The 23,797-nt window shown below is 32.2% G+C and overlaps 1 protein-coding gene across 2 annotated transcripts in view; it reads left to right on the forward strand.

Moving 5' to 3' along the window:
* Positions 1-23,797, forward strand: part of LOC133197252 (alpha-1,6-mannosylglycoprotein 6-beta-N-acetylglucosaminyltransferase A-like) — a 33,943-nt gene that overhangs the window by 1,787 nt on the left and 8,359 nt on the right. Inside the window, exons 2-15 of one of the 2 annotated variants that reach the window (XM_061333206.1) lie at positions 2,141-2,321; positions 8,659-8,758; positions 10,240-10,401; positions 12,212-12,313; positions 14,575-14,657; positions 15,186-15,275; positions 16,199-16,276; positions 16,943-17,113; positions 17,261-17,327; positions 17,837-17,939; positions 22,106-22,240; positions 22,631-22,764; positions 22,878-23,002; positions 23,115-23,279. In XM_061333206.1, the coding sequence (XP_061189190.1) occupies positions 2,175-2,321; positions 8,659-8,758; positions 10,240-10,401; positions 12,212-12,313; positions 14,575-14,657; positions 15,186-15,275; positions 16,199-16,276; positions 16,943-17,113; positions 17,261-17,327; positions 17,837-17,939; positions 22,106-22,240; positions 22,631-22,764; positions 22,878-23,002; positions 23,115-23,279 (1,662 nt within the window). In that variant the 5' untranslated portion in view covers positions 2,141-2,174. The remainder of the gene's footprint in view (positions 1-2,140; positions 2,322-8,658; positions 8,759-10,239; positions 10,402-12,211; positions 12,314-14,574; positions 14,658-15,185; positions 15,276-16,198; positions 16,277-16,942; positions 17,114-17,260; positions 17,328-17,836; positions 17,940-22,105; positions 22,241-22,630; positions 22,765-22,877; positions 23,003-23,114; positions 23,280-23,797) is intronic. The other variant, XM_061333207.1, reaches the window with a different exon arrangement.

Here is a 23,797-nt window from a genome sequence, read left to right on the forward strand (position 1 = left end):
AAGATATTTTTGTGAAATTCATTCAAACTGCTACTCCTCTTAGAGTTTTGGTTTGATTTTAATAACTTTGTGCACAATCAGCCTTTAATAATGTACATAATTCAATGTTTATCAGTATCTGATTTCCATGAATGATGTTGCCATGGTTACAAAAAGTAGATTAAAAATGCAGAAAAAATATCATTTTTTGACACCTATTTGCCCCCAAGATAAAAATGAAAATTCCAAAAACCTTATTGCACATCTACAGGACACCATCAATCATCTTCCAAAAGATGATTAGGGTACTGCATAAAATGTAAGAAAAGTTCTGGGAACCAGGGTCTTTTTTTTGTACTAAAAAAACATCATTTTTCAACCCCCATTTGACCCCCAGAGTGAAAATGAATCTACAGGACACCACCAATCATCTTCCAAAAGATGAATAGGCTACTGCGTAAAATGTAAGAGGGTTTCTGGGAGCCAGGTCATAGTAAAAAAAAAAAATCATTTTTCGTCTCCCAGGGTGAAAATGAAAATTCTGAAACCTTATTGCACATCTACAGGACACCACCAATCATCTTTCAAAAGATGATTAGGCTACTGTGTAAAATGTAAGAGGAGTTCTGGAAACCAGGTTTTTGTGGAAAAAACATCATTTTTTGGGGGTCCCGTTTTGCCCCTGGGGTAATATTTAAGATTCCAAAACATCATTGCACATCTACAGGACACCATCTATCATATTCCAAAAGATAAATTTGTCACTGCTTAAATAAAAGAGGAGTTTGAGGAAGAATAAAGTGTGACAGATGGATGGACGGACGGAGCAGGGTAACAACGGTATACCCGAATTTTCTTTAGAAAGTGTGGGTATAATTAAAATTGCAATATCAGAATCTGTCCTGGATGTGTTCAATTTCTCCATCATCATTCCATTATCTCTACCAAGCATTATGATTTGCTTATTGAGGTTTTTATTTAGGCTTATAGGTACTAAATTATTAATTAATAAATTCCATTTGTGTGAAAATAGGCACATCTTACCTAGCTGCCACTACCCATCATAAGTATTGCCATTGAGTGGATGACCAGGCTCCAAGACCATAAACTGAGAACAGACTTAAGTCAAAATTTTAAATCAATATAATTTTTTAAATGATTTTGATAATGAAATAAATTTTTGTCCACGTGTATGGATTTTTGTAATAAACACACCAGCAAAGTTTCATGCACATAAATTAATTAAAACTCAAGATATTTAAAATCAAAATTTTGACTTAAGTCTGTTCTCAGTTTATGGTCTTGAGGCCAGATGACATTTTTTGGCTTACAATGTGTCGTTCGATATTGAACACTCACATTCGGAATGTTAAAAGACATATTCATATACATATTGCAAACTTAGCGTTCAATAAAACACCAAAATATTGAATGGTAAAATTCTCAAGATTTTAAGTATTTTTTTTTATTATTATTATTATAGACCAATTATAAGCTATATGTGTATAATACAAGGGAATGTTGGCTTTAAAACATTTTTACCAGGTTACCTCTATATCCTCTTACTAAGAGCTGTAAACAAGAATAATTTATATATTCACCCAGAAAATTTAATCAAGATATGTGACTTTCTGTAAAAAATATATGAGATCAGTCTACAGAATTTTGGGACAACCCTCTTATGTTTATTTGCTTATGTAATATATGTTTTTTTTTTTTAAAAATGTATGTTTGATGATGAAAACTATTCTGTGAATTTACTTGAAATGTCCAAAAATGTCTGTGATTTGTTGATAAACATAATGGTTTCGCATTTTCTGTAATTTGGAATAAAATGACACAGCACTTGCACTTTCTGTTCAAGTCGGAGCATATTTTATCCATAAATAAAAATATACAAATTAGAGTGCATTTCTTAATTTAATGGTCCATGGGAATTCACTTGATAAGCTTATATTATCCTTTGGAGATAAATGACACAGCACTTGCATTTTATGTACAAGTCAGAGCATATTTTATCCACAAAGAAATATATACAAATTAAAGTGCATTTCTTAATTTAATGGTCCATGCAAAAAGATTTCTATCTTTAAAATTGGGGTCTCTTTTTCTCTCTCAATTTTACAAAAAATTTATACTTTAATCAAAATTTTGACTGTAGATGCTGCAGAAATAGAGTTTGAAGAGTGAAAGCAATGGTATCTCCATGGCGATTACGTGTAATTCCCAACAGTCGACAGCTCTTAGTTCTGGCATGCCTTCTCTTCCTATTCTGGTGTATGACACTTTATCGGGTTTCCAATATTAATCCTGCAAGGCAGAAGGAAAGTGAAGTACTTAAGGTTAGTATCATTTACTTACATAATCAAGAGATGAAAATTCTTGCCATATTAGATATCAATAACTGTAAAATGTTGAAGGCAAATCAGTTAAAGTGAATCAATAGACCATTTTCAAATTATTTCCTCTCAAGGAATTATTTAAACAATAAAATGCTTTGGTTGTTAGTATGGGAATTAATGTTGCAGAAAAAATACAATTACAGTCAAACCTCATTATCTCGAACTCGATGGGACCAAGAAAAAACTTTGAGATATCCGAGAGTTTCAGATATCGAGGGTAAAATACTTAAAGAAATATGCGGTTAGGACTTCCCAATCACTTCGACATATCCATGGTATTCGAGATATCCGTGTTTGACATACCGAAGTTCAACTGTATGTAATTTTTTTCTGCAATAGCTGCGACGTTAATTCTTGTACTAACAAACAAAGAAAGACATTTTATTGTTGATATTTACATCTGTACAAATAATCATCTAAAGTAGGATTCAGCAGATTAAAAATTGTATTATTGACATGTACGTCATTGTATGTTTCATTGAGTACAGCCACTACTCAAGAAATCATTACAGGTGAAATGTTTAGTGTTGTTTATTGACTGATAAACGGCAATGGTTTTCTTAACAAATAAAGGAGAAAATATTCAGTGGATGACTGGATGTAAATAAAGTAAGAGTAATGCAATAGCTTAGACCTTAAAAAGATGGGTAACTTTCTATATACAGTAAAACTTGGTTATAACGAAGTCACTGGGACCTGTGAAATCACATTATTATATCCATAATCTGTTATATCTGTATAAGGAATTCGTAAAATTTATATATAGAGGATATTCAATGTTTTGTAGATGAATATGGAATTTATTTTACGAGTGGGACAGGATTTTGATATTTTCATGAGTGTGAAGCACGAGTGAAAATATAAAAAAATCTTGTCTCATGAGTGAAATAAATTCCATATTCATCTTCAAAACATTGAATTTTCTGTTAATTACATTTTCTTATATTTTCCCTTTGGCTAGAGCTGTATTTTTGTTGCACAGTGTTATAGGCTGTGACGTCGTAGTTTGAGAAGTCATAGCTAAGTGAGATTGAAAAACGTTGAAAACATGGATTTTTAATGACATATTTGGAAAACTTAGCATATACTTAGTCTCTGTCAGGATGGCTCATTAACTCTATCTTTTATATATATCTATTTTATATATATATATATATACTTCAAGCACCATTTAGGCCCCTTAGCTGGTTGCGTTTCATTGACGATATAGAGATGAAGTGGGTGGGATGTTGCGAGAGCCTCGAGGCATTCATTTCGCTTGCCAACACCTTTCATCAGTCTATCGAATTTACAGTAGACGTATCTAATTCGAAAAACATATTCCTAGATACTACATCTACCCTGACTGATGGTGAAATCGAGTTCAGTCTCCACACAAAACTCACTGATTCCCATCTGTATCTTATGCCAACTAGCTGTCATCCCCCACACACATTTAAGGGTGTGCCTAAGGGTCTAGCCACCAGAATTCGGCGCATCTGTTCATCCCTTGCCTTATATCAGGAACAAAGCGGTCTCCTCAAGTCCCACTTATGCAAGAGAGGCTACAATGCCCGCACCGTACAAACTGCTATTGATGAGATGGCGGGACATGACAGGCAAAACCTATTACGCTACAAGGAAAAAGACAATAGCGACAGGGTTCCTCTGGTAACCACATACCATCCCGTCCTTAAGAACCTCAGCGGTATCCTTCAAAAGAACCTGCCAATTCTCCATTCAAATAAACGAATGGCAGAGGTCTTTAAGGAGCCCCCATTGGCTGCATACAGACGCCCGAGGAACCTAAAGGACATGGTAGTAAGAACCAGATTGGACAATCCATTACCTAACGGGGGCTTTAAAACTTGCTCTGACAGAAGATGTCTTCTGTAAGCACAGCTCTGACACAGACAGCTTTAACAGCCCCGTTACAGGCTGCAGCTACAAAATACTAGGGAATTTGTCCTGTCAAACAGACAACTGCATTTATCTCATCAGTTGCAAAGTTTGCTCCAAACAGTATGTTGGTGAAACAGGAGATCTCCGCAGGAGAGTCAATAATCACCGTTCTACCATTAGGACCAAAAAACTCAATGAACCCGTTGGGGAACATTTCAACCTTGAAGGTCACAAATGGGAGGACATGACAGTGGTGGTTATTGACCATAATCCAAGATGGACAGACGCTCAGAGAAAAGGCAAGGAAAAGTTCTGGATGCACAGGCTGAAGTCATTCTGCCCTAATGGTATTAACAAACTGAATGACTTCACCGGGATGAACGTGAACTAGACCCAATCCCCGATTGTAACAAACAAGTTCATTCTCTCTATATAGTGAAAACTTTACCATTAATTCGCATTAGCAATTCTGGAAAAACCTACCCAAATATTTACAGCTTACATTTTTGTTTATTTCTTTTATCAGATTTCCAAATTTATAATATATCCAAATTCATATTTTAAAATTGCCCTTCCATATTATCTTTAATTTCTTTTTATCATGTATAGTTTCGCTATTTTGAGAGAATAAGACAATGTACGATTATCTGCTTGGTCGTAATTAATTAGCGATAATTAATTCATTCAATTATGTAAATCGCACTTCACCAGAGTACACCCGATAGACTGGGCGCAATTCATAGCGCTCCGGATTTCTTTGTTCACAACTGTTTATAAACTTCAAATTAAACATGCAATACTGTAAATATTTAGTGTTTGGTAGTTTAGTAGTAGTTCTAGTTGATTTTGTTTCTCTATTTCCTTTGTTTTTATGACTTCTTAACTTTTTTCTTTGTCCTGAGGAAGGGACAGGTCGTCCCGAAAATTTGACAATTATTATTGTTCATGTCGTTGGTCATTTTTAGTGCTTTGTATAAAGTTCCATCCATGACCTTGTATCTACTTAGTAGATCCGACACTTAGGATATACAGTGTTGTTGGTTTTTAGTGCTTTATATATATATATATATATATATATATATATATATATATATACACTACAGTCAACGCGGTTTCCGTATTTACCGCGAGTCCTCGCGGTGTGAAATTGATCGCGGTTTAACACAGGTAACTCAGGTAAAACCGCGTGTTCTTGCGGTACGGGTCCTCAACTAATCCACACCATCGGGGTTTGTGTTATCCGTCTCAGGTAAAAAATTATTCTCTTCATGAACGCGAGTTACCTCCCCCGACGGAAAAAAAACACAACAGAACAAGAATGAATAAGAAGTAAAAAAAAAATTAAAAGGGATAAAACCAGCCTTAGCAGTTATTTAGGTCTCCCTTTTTATATTTGATTAATTTATCTTTTTTACTTATTTCACACCTCTTTCAAAAATAAAAAAAAAAAAAGGAAAGAAAAGGAAAGAAAGAATGCATGATATGGAGACAACTAGATATTTAATTATATATTGTGTGTTCATTTATTGTTCTTAACTTATTCTTAAATATACATATGCATTAATTTTGTAGGTCACAGTTATTGATCCGATAACTCAATGATTTAATTGTCAATTGAAAACAACTTTTCCGTCATTTAACCATTTTAAATAAGTAAAATAGTCGCAATACTAGTATTTAAAAAAAAAAAAAAGGCGCTCGGAATAAAATCTTCAAAGAAATAGATATTTATATATATATACTGAAACAAATGACCAAAAATTTTTTTATAAAATAACTCTTATTAGCAGTGAGAAATAGAAGAATAATGGCATTGATTTTGCCCTTTAAATATCCACATTGATAAATATGCCATGTGGATCTGCAATAGAATTTTGTAAATGTTTGCCAAACACATAAATAACTGAAATTATCGATGATTTATTGAGTAACGAAACCCCATGTACAATGTGCAGCACTATAATCTTTTATAAATATTTGATAATATATTTTAAATAAAAGCAAATGCGTTGTTTCTCCGACTTTTATGGAATTAGATATTTAATGAACAATATGGAAAAGAACTAAACAAAATTTGCACATTAATTGGGCTATAATAGGACAAAGATCTTACATAAGAATATTGTTGAAATTTTTAAAAAAATTTATCTTGTCAAAAACAGAATGTCTATACTTATTGTAGTCAGATTGATACACATGTATGCAAGGATCCTCATAAACTGGTAGCCCAGAGTCAGAGATTCCTAAAAATCATGGCCTTCCTGGGCCAAAATAGAGGCCAAAGTTTTAAGTATTGGATATATGCTGAATACAGAAAACTATTCTTTATGAAAAAAAACAAAAAAACCCAGACAGTTTGAGGCCCATTAGGGCCAAAAACTTTCTGATATTTTTTCTTATAGAATTCTTGATTTACCCGAGACAGCCTGATCTATAATAACAATTTAGACAAAAGAGTTAATGACCATTGAAGCAATTCTTTCAAGAATACTGTCTTAGGGAAGCTATTTGATGTAATTTGATCAGTTGTAATACAGGGAGGCAAGGGGGGGGGGGGGGGTTGAGCTTAAAACAGTGCATTGGACTAAGATGCAGACATTCTAGTGAATAATATTTGGGAATGGAAAAGATAAATGCAGATGTGAACTTCTGCTTTGAACTAAACAAAGATGTAAATTTTGTAAAGTACCACAGGTATATATACCATAACTCTTCATTTCTTCTATGTTTAAAATGAAAGATTTACCAGCCAGTTCTGCTTCTAGTGGGAACGTACCCCCAGTTATGAATATCCAAGCCAGTTTAAAGGAAATTCTTTAATATTGTGATCAACACTTTTTAAAAACATTGCTTAAAGTTAAATACCTTTATGACAAGTTCAAGGGATCTTATGTTTTAATCCTGGTCTTCATTTAATGTGAAAGACATTGGACTTGTGGACCTGACTATTGTACAGTGCCTCATGCAGGTCTGATGGATCTTTTTTTTTTTTTTTTACACCGGACCAGAATGTCTGATATGTCTTAGTGTCTAGTTTTGAGTTTTACTATTTTGACATAGATTTATAAAACGTTTGTTTCCAGAAAAAAAATTGCACAAATCCAAGTATGTAAATGAGTATTATTAAAACTGCATGGACCAAAAGATTTCCTTTAAGTTCTGCATTTTCACTTGTTTCATTTTCTTACATTATAAGGTTTTTCAGTCTGACAAAATTTAGTTTGGTCCTGTACACAGGATTTAATGTCCTATGTGACCCAAAAACTTTTGCATAGACTTTGGCATTTTTATCATATTTTCCCCCTTTCCTTTATAGTATATTCGGTTAAATTTGAAGTTTAGAAGTTTTTTTCATTCTCCAATTCTGTATGATTTATACATATTATTCTGCTTCAAAATAATTACTGTAAAGAAGATCAGATTTTGCTCCATGCTAAACAATCAAGCTTTTTATTTCCGAATCCTTTGTTCAGTAACAGTCCACTTTGGAAGGACATCAGTACTGAGACTAGTATTATAATTAATACCAAACAACTCACTAACATCTAACTGCCAAAGGTAAATTTTAGACTGCAAGAGCAAAGGATTGACATCACAGCGATGTTTAAAATAGGAATATGCATTAGCATATTAACGGGAAAAAAAATCTTTAAAGATCTCATCAGGAAAAGCAGGTCAATAGCCAAATTAATATGTAATCATACCCAATTTAGTGTATTTATATATATCATGACCCTTAGTTCTATAATGGGAACACAATAAGGCATCAAGGTTTCACATAGAAATACACAGTTATCCACAAGACTGCATTTTATAAATCTAACATCATGCATCAAACTTATGTAATTTGAACATGTTGAAATCCTGGACTTTAAGTGTAATAAATGCCCACAATAACGAGTTTTGTTTTCCTTTGTGGAAGAGAAATTTGACTCAGGTGAGCATTATGACCCATTGACCTCTTGTTATGATCTTAAAGCAATAATGCAGACTCCTCAGGTGTCTAAATCATCATATTATACTTTCATGTAAATTAGTTGAATCTGATTTGTCGAGAAACATTTGTTAAAAAACATTATTACCTGCTGAATAATAAAGCCACGCCCTCCAGCGTAGCAACAGTTAACATTGCTTGACGACGGGTGTTTTTCAAAAAAATATTGACTGCGCAGAATTCATGCGCACAAGGTTCACTGTAATATGTATTTGTATGAAACATTCAGTATAATATAATAAATACTGCATGTAGTTTAGTGTAACATTGAAAATTTTCACCCCAAGAAAACCATTGTCAACCTCGGCGCGTATATAATATTGACCTCAAATCCAATCAAGCAATAATTGTATAGTATTACCTCCAAAATTTCAATCATACTCTATGTATTTTGCCTTGCAGAATGAAATCATCAGTCTGAGTGAAAAATATGTCCGAGCACTCTCGCGGGAAAATGCTGACATTGTAGATGGACCATATGCTGGAAGATTTACTGCTTATGGTAATTACATACAATGACACAATAGTTTGGCCTATACGAGGGGTTATCAAAACGTTCGTGGACTGAGTCGACAAAATTAGTACTATGTAGTCTGTGCTTTCAAAATTTATAAGGAACATAAAACAACAAAAAATAAAGAAATTTTGAAAATTTTAGCTTGATACGTTCATTATTTGCCAAATTATTATAAAATGAAAATGACATTATATGATCACCTGGCGCTGTCTCCGTTTAGTTTCATGACGTCCGACAACGTCGTTGTTATTCAATGTCCGATTCTTCTACCTCATACACTTACCTTGATGAGATTCCCTGGAGTTGAGTAAGGACTTAAACCCTCCTGTTTATGTGACTTTACAATGTCATGAACAGCTGCTTTCATAGCATATAATATTGCAAATGGATTTATACATAAGGAGAGATCCTCACTTGATTATGCCAGCATATTTTGCTTTTTGAAGTTCATAATTTATCACACATGATCAACTTCATTTTTTGACGTGATTGACTTTTCACACAGTGACTACAAATTGATATTAACTGTGCATCCCTTTTCTCGCTGAATTGGCATTAAAAAAACATCAAGTACTCTAGATGCATTTTATTTCTCTGTAGCCAGTTTAAAGATTTCATAGGCCTATACCAGTTTTTTTAGGGACAAAACTTTGTAGAATGTTGGAAAAAGAAACCCCTTTCCCTTTTTGACGTCATTTTCAAGCCCTTAATTGTTTGGACACTCCAAACAAAATTTACGATAAAATTTCATAGAACTTGCAGAATGAGGTAAAAAATCATATTTTACGGAACAATAGTGTCCCATCACACACTTGAATTAACAGGATTTTTGGATGTCAAATGTTCATAACAAAATAGTTTTTCTCAGTAATACTCAGGTTGAAAAAACGTCATATTCAAGGTTGCGCCGCCTGGACATACCATTGCTTACAAAAACATTACTAATTTATTAAAAAATAAAATTTTTGATTTATGGTTTATTCTTTAGATAGAAAAGATGATGCTAACTAAATATTTTAAAATTCATTAATGTACCTAAAGTGGTTTTAATTTTATGGCGCTAGTCCACGAACTTTTTGATACCCCCTCGTAGTTAAATATTAATCTGAAAATAAGATATCTAAGTGTTAAACTTTCAAACAATGGAAAGGTTGACGTTTACTATTTTAACTTCAGTTGCAAATGCAGTGCGATTATCAACTCTTTAAATTGCTGTTTTTCTCTTAAATTTAGATACAGTAATTTTTGCGTAAACATTCCCTGTATGATTACATGGAACTTTTCTTATTAGGAACTAAATATGTGTGTCCTCTGGAATTCCTTATGAGCATACTTTATTCCACAAAGTCATAAGTTGATTTAACTAAAATAGGTACCTGGGGAATGTACCAGGATACAATTTATTTCTGGTCAGTAAATTTGAAGCTACATGCAAGAGAAAAACAACTTGTGTTTGGATTTTACAGATCTCAAGAAAACAATGGCTGTATTATTAGAAAACATGCTTGAACGTCTTGGTCGGTTAGAGGTTCAAGTCCATCATGTGATGAATATATCCAACTCCTCCCTGGTCAATCTTACCCGCCCCCTGATGGCTGACCAGAGTGAGGACTCCCTCCATGCAGAAGGTACAGACTCAGAGATATACATCTATACATGGAAGCAAAAAAAAAATATGTATACATATATTGAAACAAAGTATAAATCACATATGTGTCTTCCCAAAATCGGATCTCATGCATGAAATTAAAAAAAATAATTACTTGTAATCTTGTTTGCAATCTGTTTCTCATGATTTTTTTAATGAAAAAGATGTATGTATGATCAGAGGCACCTGAAGTGTGGATTAACCCCCCCCCCCTTTTTTAGTGAAAAAAAATAGTAAGATCCTATAAATTCTCAAAAATATTTAATTTTCTCCATTGACAGGGATAAAGGAGGTTATGGTTCTCTCTGATCTGTTTTGCTTTATCCGACTAAATTCAAATTATACTTTCAACCAATCAGGTAAACTAAAACAAAGTGATAACACTAAAACCTCCTTTATCACTGTCAATGGAGAAAAATTTAAGTATCCAATTAATAAATCATCCAAATATGGCATATAAAACAAAAAGGGTGGGGTTTAAGTTGAAGAGACTAGTAAAAGAACATCTCCCTGACAGAGTGCTTGCAAAAATATGATGAGCAACACTATTATTGCCTTGGAAATATGTCTTTAAGCAGGGAACCCCTCCTTTGTTTATTTATGAATTTTGTTTCTTACCTTGTTTATTTTTATAATAGTGTACATGGCCAATCTCTAAACATAAGAAAAAGTACAATCTGTTTGCATAGAATGAGATATGGATGTGATTGACAGGGAAATCTCAAATTTTTGAGAAAATAATATACATATTCTGTGATATGTTTGATATACACTTAATAACAGTTGGTAACAGGATATGATTTTGTTACTACAGATATTTGCTAAAAGGATTTCACTATAGACGTGTATCACTGTATCATTTATAATTATCTTTTTCTCAGGAAAATGTAACATACAGTCAAACCTTATTATCTCAAACTCAGTAGGACCAAGAAAAAACTTTAAGATTTCAGAAAGATTCAACATATCAAGAGTAAAATTCTTATAGAATTCTTGATTGGGACTTCATAACATATCCATGGTATTCGAGATATTGGTGTTTGAGATACCGAAGTTTAACTGTATTTTAATTCTTATCAGTTTTCTTGATTTTTAAAGTCAAATATAATAAGTATTCTTTGTAAAAGAAAAAAAAACATAAAAAGTACTTTTCAAATTAAAATGTTTAAAAGAAATACCAACTGCATGTATAATAATTCATTTAATTGGCTTGCAACCTAGTGAAAGAAAAAAAAATGGCATGAGTAAAGCTGAAAAGGATATATGCATGTGGTATCATGAGATGCATGACTTGGCATATATTACCTTCTCATCTATTATATTCTGAATTTAACATGTTGAAGTCAGTTGTTTTGATTTATTTATGAAAAACTTGCTATTCTGATGATGTTTCCAGCTACGATGCTGAATTGTCTTTTTATTGTTATATAAGTAAACTATTCACTTGTTTACTTATGTTATTAATTTTAGTTCCCATTATCTTATCCATTGTGGCTTTTGTTTGGTATATATATAATGTATGTGGTTTGAATAATGCTGGTGGGCACCAAATTTCACAGTATTGGGAAGAAATATTATTTTGTTCACTTGATTTTTAAAATAATAGAAAGCTACCCTATACGGTATAATCTGTAGTTTATTGATCACCTAATTTTATTGTGTACGTGGCTTAACCACAAAAAGAATGAAAACTGGTGTTCAATGAAAAAGTTAGGATCAATGTACAGCATTTAGTAATTTTACTTCTGATCTGTGTTTTTAACAAAAGATATACTGAAAATAATTTCTAGTGCCCAGGCCTCCAGCCTTACAAACAAAAACCAGAATTCTCAAAATAAGTCCTCTTGTGAGAGAGAGTGCCATAAAACATCAAAACAGCAGGGAACAACTTGGTATGGTGTGCTAGCTGTAGTGATTTTTCTCCAGAACTGACATTGTAGTCACTTTAGCAGACAAAACACACACTTTTGATTTGAATTTTAAAAAAATATATATATATTTTTTTTAATTTAGGCACTCAAAAAAACTGATGTTGTAAAATACATACACTAGCTGCCTTCATCTTGTTAAGTTTTTGTTACAACTACACAACAAAGTCAGCTAGTTCTGCATGGATTCTTTGATTTTTAGGTCTTTTGTTACAACTGCAAGGAGAAAAACACAAAGTTTTTTTTTTCTAAAATGTATGTGTGATTTGTTTTCCTTTTAGAATTATAAATTAAGCCAATATTGATGTTAAAATTATTTTAAGAAATTGTGAAAAATCTTTTTTTCTTTCTCATCTACTAGTACAAGTGATGATTTTTATTTTATTCCCATTTTCTTTGGCCTAGGACCCAGTTCAGAATTTATGACCAAAACCCTGAAAATTAGCAAAAAGTCTGTAATGTCCTAGATATGTAGGTCATGAGATACAAGTTTGAGAGTAACATCACACATATATATGAAAAAAACAATTCAAAACTTGTGGATGGAAATGCTATAATCCCTCATGTGCCAATCTGCTGTGAGCCTTAACCAGTAGATCTTCAAAGACCTGGCTGGATTATATAATTTACAATATATAGTTTAATATGTTTTAAAAACATACATGTATAGAATGGAAAACTGTTTCTTTTGTAAGCATCGATCTCAAGCCCTAGTCTGACAAAATTAGATCTCTGATTTTTTCTGATAGTCGTTGCTATACTTTGTAACAGAATTTTGGAGTAGCTAGACCAAAGATCAGATTGCTCGAGCATATTAGTATATCATTTAAATTGATAGTCTTATAAAGGTCTAAAGAAGATTTATATGGGATGTTTTTAACAGTCTGTGAAAATTCCTCATTGATTTCTTTTTTAAGTGAGTTGATAATAAATATACACTATAATTTTGATTTCATGGCCTGGCCTTTATCAGATGAATCAAATGATAGTAAGTCGGACATTAAATTTGTTGAGGAAGTGAAGCGTAATCTTTTTATTAATCTTTTTATAACCAGTAGTTGCTTGTATTTTCAGCATGGACAATTTTGATTGTGTTTCACTAATAGGATGGTAATTAAGGTGGTTAATAAAATTTATGATTGTGACTATACTAACATAAGATTATTGGAAGATTAATAACACATTTACTAATAAGCACATATCAGTCTATAATGTTGACTATATATACTGTCTATTAAAACTAGTGATAACAGTCAAAGTAATCATCAATATCTCATTTTATTTGTATATTTAAAAATTGATTTTTTTCATAATATTTATACATTTATTTCATTGGGGGGGGGGGGGGGGATAAAGTGCAAAAAAAGGAAGAAGTTGGAGAATAACTAGTATTAACTTGAATATTACTTGTAATTTCTGGTATTAAGTTGAATATTATATGTAATTGTTTTGGTAGAACTCAGTAGAGCATATTTTACTTTGTTATTAGCTTGAAACCCTAATTATATTTATATAAGATTGATTTTATATTAAGTATACATTAAATGTCAGGAGTGCTCTCACCTGGTAGAATATAATTTCGTTATCACCTCTTTACTTTGATTTTTACGCCAGTAGTATATTATTATTCTATTTACCATCTCTACTATTGTGTGAATTTGGATGCTGGCACTGGATGGATCACATTTGTAGACTTGGTTTTCTCACCATTTTGTGTTTTAAAACTGTATATTCAACTCTTTTCCTCTGAATTCTCTGTGTTTTATTTCATTTTAACTAACAAAATCACAGATAATGACATCAATCTCTATGACAGATGATAATCACCCCATTTCGTCTCTGAATTTTTTTCATTCAAATCAACAATGATTTGTCTCAAAGTTTGACCATGTAGTATATAATAAAGTTGCTTAAACTTCATAATTATATCATCAACTTAAATTGTCACTATTAAAAAAAGAAATTTCAGTATTGATTGAGCAAGATTCTTTTCCCTTCAGTGATTTTTTGTTTATTTAAAACTTTTAAAAGATTTAGATATAACCCAGTAGAAAAAGAAGATATTAAAATTAATACTTGTAGTGATTTTAGTTTTGCATGATTTTCATTTTAAATCGTTTTTTCCAGTATAAATGTTGTAATTATAAGGTGACCTTATGTGTACATAACTTTCGATTTCCCATTTATATAAAATTATAAAATAATCTTCATTTGCTTGATTACAGACTTAATTCTTGGAAGGACAGAGTCTTGTACCCTTTCTGAACAGGACAAACAAGTATACACAAAATGTGAAGGAAAATTAGAGGTAAGGCTTACAGCTGAAGGAAGAACTATAGAAGAACTATAGAATCCATCATTTTCTTGGGGTTAAACTTTCGTGGTTTGAAGAAAAGTTATTTCTTCAAGGGGATTTAATTTCATGGTTGAAGAAGTTTCAGGTTATTATAGATCTGAAATATTACATTTTATGGAGGACATGAGTTTGTAGGTCTCTTCAAATCGCAAAAGAAATGAAACACTAAAGTTAAAACCCCACAAAAATTAGTTGATTTCACAGTATTAAGGAAAAAGTAATGCATGCATTATATTTTTGCTAATGATATCGTTTATTGCTTGATTGTAAAATGTTCATTTTTCACTGCATGTGTATAAATACTTCAATATAGTAAAAAAAAATGAATAAAAATATGAAAAAATAAAATCCATATTCTACATGAAGTAGAAATGTAGTTTGACTTGAACATTACTAGGATGACTCGATCCATAATATACATGTACAACAAACTTAAAAGGAATGTATAAATTATTTGTATGAGAATTTTTTTCTTACCAGTGGATGAGACAGATGTGGCAGTCTGACCCATGTTACGCCTCTTATGGGGTAGATGGATCGGAATGTTCATTTCTTATGTATTTAAGTGAGGTATGTGTTTAACATAAAATCAGTGAAATTCACAATATACTTTCATGTAGAAATAAACTGAAAAAATATTTGCAAATCAGACGCTTATTAGTAATTGGTTACTCGCTTACTTATCCGATCAAGTACCCGGTTACTCGGATGGTTTTTCTTTAACCCCTTAACATCTTTGTTTGTGGTATATATTAAACGGTAATTGTTATATACAATTTCCATATCATTTCATGATTTATATACCGGCCTGTATAAAACTCAAATGCACTGTACACACTTTATTTATATACCGGTTATTTATAATTACAAATTTAAACACAATATCTCTTAAATAAATTTGTATTCATTACACCTGAATAGTTTCCTATTTTGAGAGGGAGGAGGGGTCCGAAGTATATCTCTGGTTTCCATGAATTTTCATTCCATCTCAAATATTTACAGTTTATGGATTTAAGTTCTTTTAAAACATTTCGAAATTCATACTGAGGACATGCTAACACAATTTAATTGCAGTAATTATAATTGATTCAGCTCTTCTTAAACTGTATACCCCTTGGCAATCAAAGCCATCAATTATTTGAACTCTAAAAACCAAGAGTATAATCAAAACAAATCGAATGTGAAATGATAGATCAACTCCAACGTTAAATAAAATTGGTATCATTTACAAGCAAAATATATTTCCACTTATTTAATCTATAAAATTATACATCTGAGTAACCGTGTAGCAGTTTTACTAACCGATACTCGCATCGTTTGACGGTTAACCCAGTACTCGTTGACAACACTAATATATATATATATATATATATATATATATATATATATATATATATATATATATATATATATATATATATATATATATATATATATATATATATATTTTTTTTTTGAATAATGTTCCTTGTCATATATTTTTGCATGGACAGGTTGAGGGATGGTGTCCAAAGAGAACTTGGAAAAAGAGTGTGAAAATACCTGTAGAAGATGCTTCAAAAATTCAATATGTAAGTAATTGATTTCATGGAAAAGTGATAAAAAATTTGTTAAAACATTCCTGTGGCTTGGATATTTCTACAGAAAATTAAGATCTATTTAAATTGTATTACATTGGTACAAGAATTTGCAGTAAATTTTGTCAGTTTTTATGTCACATTAGGTATGAACACACTGACATTTATATTCACCATTACTATGGAGATTAATCACTCATTAACATATAGAGAGAAAAAAATTTACCAATACAAGAAATTTTGCTAACAGATTTTGCAGAATAAATATGGCTTTTATAAAATCTTCATTTTCATCAGGAGTTTGAAAATTTTTGTCATGCTCAAAGAAAAGAGATAAAGGGTCACAAGAACTAGCGTTAGCTAATGGTGTTTTCGAAATATTTTCTTTAAATTCATTTAATGCTTAAAACATAAACTTAGTCGTAGTTTTTCAATAAAAGATCATAACATATAAATAGAATAGAACAGTGCATCTAGTACTGGGTTTAGTGTGAGTACATGTAACATATTAAAGATGATGATGCATGAAGGGGGAAAAAATATACCCTGGACTGTATGCAGTTGTCTCAAGGATTTGTATAGATGTTGATACATGCCATTCGATACCCTCTCTTGCTTGGAATTAGATTGTTTATAATTAATAAATATGATGATTTTTAGGTTGATATAAATGATGATATTGAAGATTTAATGAAGATTTTGGTGGATCCAAATGAAAGACAGGGTTATGCTTGGATACGAATGAGGATCCGCAAAATGTGGCCCAAGTGGGTGTCCGCTGCCAAAAAACTCAAATCAAAACAAAGCATGAAGAAACGCCGGCGGAAAAAGGTACAGTTTGAAAGTTTTTATGAATATTTTACGATTTTTAGAATAGTGAGGTGATTTAGTACTGTTCTGCTTTCATGTAGTGGTATCTCCTTAGAACAGTTATTGTTTTTATGGGATAGTGGTGATTTATCAGAGGCTTTCTTCCAGATTCTTGTTCATTTGGGACTTCTATCCAAGCAGTCTGGGTGGAGGTTTGCAGAAAATCAATTTAAAGGTAAAGCGGTATATTCTTAGAAATGTAAGGCTGTGAAAACTTTTGTCTCAAAAGAGAAATTATATTTGGCATGTTTTTTTTCAATACACAATGCTTACTGCGTGGTTTCCATTATTAAAATCTCAAAGCTGGTTGATTTTTGGATTTTAATAAAGCTTGGACAGTATAAATTTTTTTCCTATTGCATAATCTTTATACATGTGTAATGGTCACTTAAAATTTTAGAAAATTTTGAACTTAATTTTTTGGTATTCACTAATAGTACATTGGCCTTGAGTTGCAGAATGATAAAGGGATAATGGGTTTGTGAAATACTGTGGAATCATTTTGATTCTTGGGGGTCAATGTTTGAGGGCAACCAAAATTTTATTGGTCTATGGGGAAGTATTTTCATGGGTACAGAAGATTAAGTGTGGGGATATAAGTTTGTGGGTAAGGGTGAGCCACAAAAACCATGAACCACAAAGAGTGATGATTCCACAGTCATGTGTTTTACTTGTTTTAATCAGGTGGTCCACTTGGAGAACTTGTCCAATGGAGTGATCTCATATGTACTTTGTATGTGTTAGGACATCAGCTGACCATCACCAGTGAAACTTACCAGCTGGAAAAGTAAGTTACATAACTACATGTAAATGTAAAAAAAAATCATTTAACCCCAATCTAAAGTCAGTGCATGGCCATAAATTTAAATTAAATGAAAGTTTTCTTTTGCATTCTTCTGTTTATTTTTGTAAAACTGCATGTCTACATCATATAAAGCAGTTTGGCTCTGTAATTCAGAGTTCAAAAATAGAAAAAATACTTTCTCTCCACAAGTGATGAGTTTCCATAGGTAATATAAAACATTTGTTTTATATAACTTTCAGTATCTTTATGTTTTTTTTTCAGAACTTAAAATGCATTGCTTGATTTTTACTCTCAGTTTAAATAGGTCATCATTTCAGTAAGAAAACTGCACTTGTTTGACTACTTCTGTTTTTCTTTTTATTTATCATTTTTGTATTACATTTATACATTTCATTGGATTCAATTTCATAAAACTTTTATACATATACAAGTGAGAAAAATAATTACATGTACCATTATGACAATTCTCTTTTGTGGATTCTCTGTTGAATGCTTTTATCTGTTTGAATAAAGGTTTTCATTATTATGATTTAATTTTCAATGTTCAATAAAGTTTACAACTGCCATTAATAACATCGTTGCCAGTCAAGTGTTTCTGATGTATTCTACACATTTAAGGGACGTGGTGGTAAAGAAACCCTTGGATCTGCAATGATCTTATTACTTCCCTTGTTAAGAATTGATTCCAATCCTCCTGATTTTGGTGGTCATTTTAATGATTATATTTTGAAAGGAAAATCATAGTAAGGTAAATGAAAAAAACAAAAAACAACCAAGAGATGGATTGATTGTCATGAAAAATGTATGTTGTTAAAAAAAGCCATCTAATGATTTTTCTTTCAGAGGGTTTTTAACTTTGGTTACAAATTTGGGAGATCTATACAAATTTTTAATAAATGACTATAATCAATTTTATTTATCAAAGATTACTTAATGATTTTAACCTATGTACCCTTGATTTATATACTTTCTTACTGAACATTTAAAATCCACTTGTGATGTCACTCTTTTGTTTGAGCGCCCCATTATTTTTCAGGAATGGAGATTTGCAAATTACATTTAAAACGGTGTTCGCTATGTTCAAAATCTCACTCCCGTGCCTCTACCGAAGAAAGAACTTAGAAAATTTCATTAACTTAAGTTTATTTTCATATTAAGAAAAAATTATACAGGTACCGCTGAGGATCAATCCGGATACCCTCCCTATGATAGTCAGACACTCATGTCACTAAGCTATCTAAGCTGTTGACAGACGATAGATTTAAATTACTTTTATAACACTTTACTTGCCTTACTCTCTCTCTTTATATTAAATACTACTATGTTAAATATATATTTACGGTGTATCTTTTTATACATTTTTAGCTCTTCTGAGCCAAAGGCTCAAAGAGCTAATGCTATGGCCATTTTTTGCGGTGTGCGTAAACTTTTTAGAATATGGGCCATAACTCAAGAACCTCTTGGCCAATTATAGTCAAATTTGTCACAGGGTATCCTTGGCCCAAGGACTCCCTTTTATACTAAAACTAGGGTTGTGACCCTTTAACAAGGGGAGATAATTAGGAAAATAGAAACAAAAGTACTGGTTGCTAAAAAATCTTCTTCTCAAGAACCACTGGGCAGATTATCACCAAACTTATACAAAAGGATGAGGATATGTTGTAGATTAAAAATTGTTCAAGGCATCACCCTGGGGCAAAGGGCCTGGTCTCAAGGTCACTTCAAAGTTGACCAAAAATTACATTTTAATAAAATGTTGATATTTTGCTTACCATAAGGACTAGGATCATCAAATCTTGTCAGTTGATGCATCTAAGGACCTCATATCATGTTGACTTAAAAGTAGGTCACGGTGACCTACTTTTAAAATTTTGTGGCCATTATTTTTCAAAATGATTTAGAGGCATATTTTGAACAATTTAAGGCCTATGATCATCAAACTTTGTCAGTTGATGTATCTTGGGTCCTCAAAGTACATCAACTAAAAAGTAGGTCACCTTGACCTACTTTTTTGAATTTTATGGCTAATCTTTTTCAAAACAATTAAGGTCAATAATTCAAATACTGAGAGGTTTAGAATCATGAAATGTTGCAAGATGATGCATCTTGGGGCCATAAAACATATGTAATAAAAAGTAGGTCACAGTGACCTACTTTTTGAACTTTGCAGGCATTCGATTTCAAAGCATTTCAAAGGCATAATTTGGACATTTTAAGACCTATGATCATAAAACTTTGTAAGTTGATGCATCTTGGGTCATCGCAGTAGGTTGACTGAAAATTAGGTCACCGTGACCTACTTTTCAATTTATATGGCTATAATTAAATATTTCAGGTACTAATTGGCTTAGAATCATCAAACTTTGTCAGTTGATGCATCTTGGGTCTTTGGAGTAGGTCGACTGAAAAGTAGGTCACTGTGACCTACTTTTGAATATTTATGGCTTTAATTAAATATTTTGGGTACTAATTGGCTTAGAATCATCAAACTTGGTCAGATGATGCATCTTGGGTCTTCGAAGTAGGTCGGCTGAAAAGTAGTTCACCATGACTTACTTTTGAAAATTTATGGCTTTAATTAAATATTTCAGGTACTAATTGGCTTAGAATCATCAAACTTTGTCAGTTGATGCGTCTTGGGTCCTTGAAGTACAACAACTGAAAAGTAGATCACGGTGACCTACTTTTGAAAATTTATGGCTTTAGTTAAATATTTCAGGTACTAATTGGCTTAGAATCATCAAACTTTGTCAGTTGATGCATCTTGGGTCTTCGGAGTAGATCGACTGAAAAGTAGGTCATAGTGACCTACTTTTGAAAATTTATGGCTTTAATTAAATATTTCAGGTACTAATTGGCTTAGAATCATCAAACTTTGTCAGTTGATGCATCTTGGGTCCTCGGACTACAACAACTGAAAAGTAGGTCACCATGACCTACTTTTGAAAATTTATGGCTTTAATTAAATATTTCAGGTACTAAGTGGCTTAGAATCATCAAACTTTGTCAGTTGATGAGTCTTGGGTCTTTGGAGTTGGTCGACTGAAAAGAAGGTCACTGTAATCTACTTTTGAAAATTTATGGCTTTAATTAATTATTTTGGATACTAATTGGCTTAGAATCATCAAACTTTGTCAGATGATGCATCTGGGTCTTCGGAGTAGGTCGACTGAAAAGTAGTTCACCATGACCTACTTTTGAAAATTTATGGCTTTAATTAAATATTTCAGGTACTAATTGGCTTAGAATCATCAAACTTTGTCAGTTGATGCATCTTGGGTCCTTGAAGTACAACAACTGAAAAGTAGATCACGGTGACATACTTTTGAAAATTTATGGCTTTAATTAAATATTTTGGGTACTAATTGGCTTAGAATCATCAAACTTTGTCAGTTGATGCATCTTGGGTCCTTGGAGTATGACAACTGAAAAGTAGGTCACCATGTCCTACTTTTGAAATTTTATGGTTATAATTTTAAAAAATATTTTAGGTGTTAATTGGCTTAGAATCATCAAACTTAGTTGATGGGTCCTCAGAGAATGACAAGTGATAAGTAGGTCATCTGACCAACTCTCAGGTACTAGTTGACTTAGAATCATCTTGGGTTCTCAGAGTGTGAATTGGAATTTCAATGGTTTATCTAAATATACAGGATACTTAGAGACTTCAAATAGAAGTGATAGGTTGTACAGTTTATCAGAAGAGCGATTCAAGGCCCTTGGGCCTCTTGTTTATTATATATGGTATTAACAAACAATAATTACAAGCATTTAAAACAGTGGATTTTAAGTGGATTTTAATCAGGTTAATTAATGTATGAGTAGCGCTCCATTCCTTAAAAGCAATGGGCCTCGGCCCCTTTGGGGCCTTGGCTCCATTACTTTTAAGGAATGGAGCACTAACCCTAATGTGGTCTTTGCTAAAATAAAATTACTTCTATTAAAGGATAGAGTCACAATAAAGAGTCAAGTTGTACATGTATAAAGTCATGTTTTATGTGTAACTAAAATTCTTAGTTTTTAGTAAAATCTGTTTATAGTCAAAACAGTAAGTGTGAATAAGAAAATATTACTATGAATTTCTTAGAAAAAGAATAAATTCTATATAAAGTACAGGGATCTATATTGTTCAATGTGTTGATTTGTAGAATTCTGAGCCAGCTGCCTGCGGCTAACTCTCCCTGTCAGAGTAGAAAGGATCTGCCCGTCCATATCATCTACACAGACATTGTAGGTCTCAGGCAATTCAAAAGATATGTTAAAGGAGGCTATGGCAAATTCAGGTGTGTGAAGGATTTTTTACATTGTCTCTAGTTTATAATTTTATAATTTTAATTTAATTCTTATATTGCAAGGAAACTTAATTGGTCTTCATTAACAAAGATGTTGATATAAATTTAGATAAAAATGTGTGTATTAAGGAGGTAAGTCAAATCAATCATCAAGAAATACCAATGAATTAATAGACTAAAAAAGACTTGCAATCAATACAAAATGTGTGTTAAAGTGCTTTTGTATCTCAGATTAAAAACAATGGCCATTGCTGAGTTAGACTGACAAGTCACAACACCAAGATACTCTGTGATACAAACATTCCTCAAATGTTTCAATCACTTACCTGTCCATATGAAAGAAATTTGAATGAATGTTTTTGTGATGTCTAAAATTTTCAGCTGTTTATTGAGGATTGTGGACTCCTTTGGTACAGAGCCGGCATATAACTTACGAGCATATGCCAAGGCCCACAAAATGCTAACCTCCTGGGGGGGACAGGACCTTTTACCTCAACAGTTCTTCACCATGTTTCGTAAGATGTTTTTTTGTTTGAAAGATATGTATTCATAAATTTCTTTCCACATCATTTTTTAGATTAATATTTGCAATTATTTACATAATTCTCTGTATTGCATCTTTGTGTAGCTCACAGTCCAGATAATTCCTTTATGGGGTTTGTTGTGGAGCAGCATTTAAATGATTCAGATGTGAAGGGAATCAAACGAGAGAACAGGGCATTAGTGTATGGAAAAAATGATTACATGTATGAGGTAAATTGTCTTTGATTTACTGTGAAAGTAATAAAATAAAGCAGTTAAAAACACATGTAGAGCTCAATGTTTTAAACAATTTTATTTGTGAATTTGTCTAACACTACTTTAGGGCAAGGAAAATTATCTGAATACAATCAAAAAACATTTGGAAGTTCATGGTACAGTTTATGTTGATGAAAAGGCTAAAGACACCAAATCTTTTGTACCCAGTTTTGTCAAAAACCACGGTCTGCAAAAGCCAGAGGATTTTCATATATTGCTGAGGAAATCTAAGGTAAAAAATCATTACACACCAAAAGTGATGTGCTAGGGTATTACATTTCTTAGCTCACCTGAGCTGAAGGCTCAAGTGAGCTTTTCTGATCGAAATTTGTCCATTGTCTGTCGTCGTCGTCATTGGCGTTGTCGTAAACTTTTCACATTTTCATTTTCTTCTCCAGAACTACTAGGCCAATTTCAATCAAACTTGGCACAAAGTATCCTTGGGTGAAGGGGATTCAAGTTTGTTCAAATGAAGGGCCACACCCTCCTCCAAGGGGAGATAATTACAAAATAGCTAGAAATTAAAGGCATTATTGAAAAATCTTCTTCTCAAGAATCAATGGGCCAGGAAAGATGAAAATCATGTGGAATTATTGTCAGATAGTGTAGATTCAAGTTTCCTCAAATCATGACCCCTGGGGATAGGGTGGGGCCACAATGGACAATCAAAGTTTTACATAGGAATATATAGGAAAAATCTTCAAAAATCTTCTCAAGAATAGCAAAGCTATGATTGGTCATATTTATATG

This window comes from Saccostrea echinata, unplaced genomic scaffold (assembly GCF_033153115.1).
Source record: "Saccostrea echinata isolate AGI-Se365-2 ecotype Australia unplaced genomic scaffold, CSIRO_AGI_Sech_v1 ptg000030l, whole genome shotgun sequence".
In the NCBI taxonomy this organism is placed as follows: Eukaryota; Metazoa; Mollusca; class Bivalvia; order Ostreida; family Ostreidae; genus Saccostrea; species Saccostrea echinata.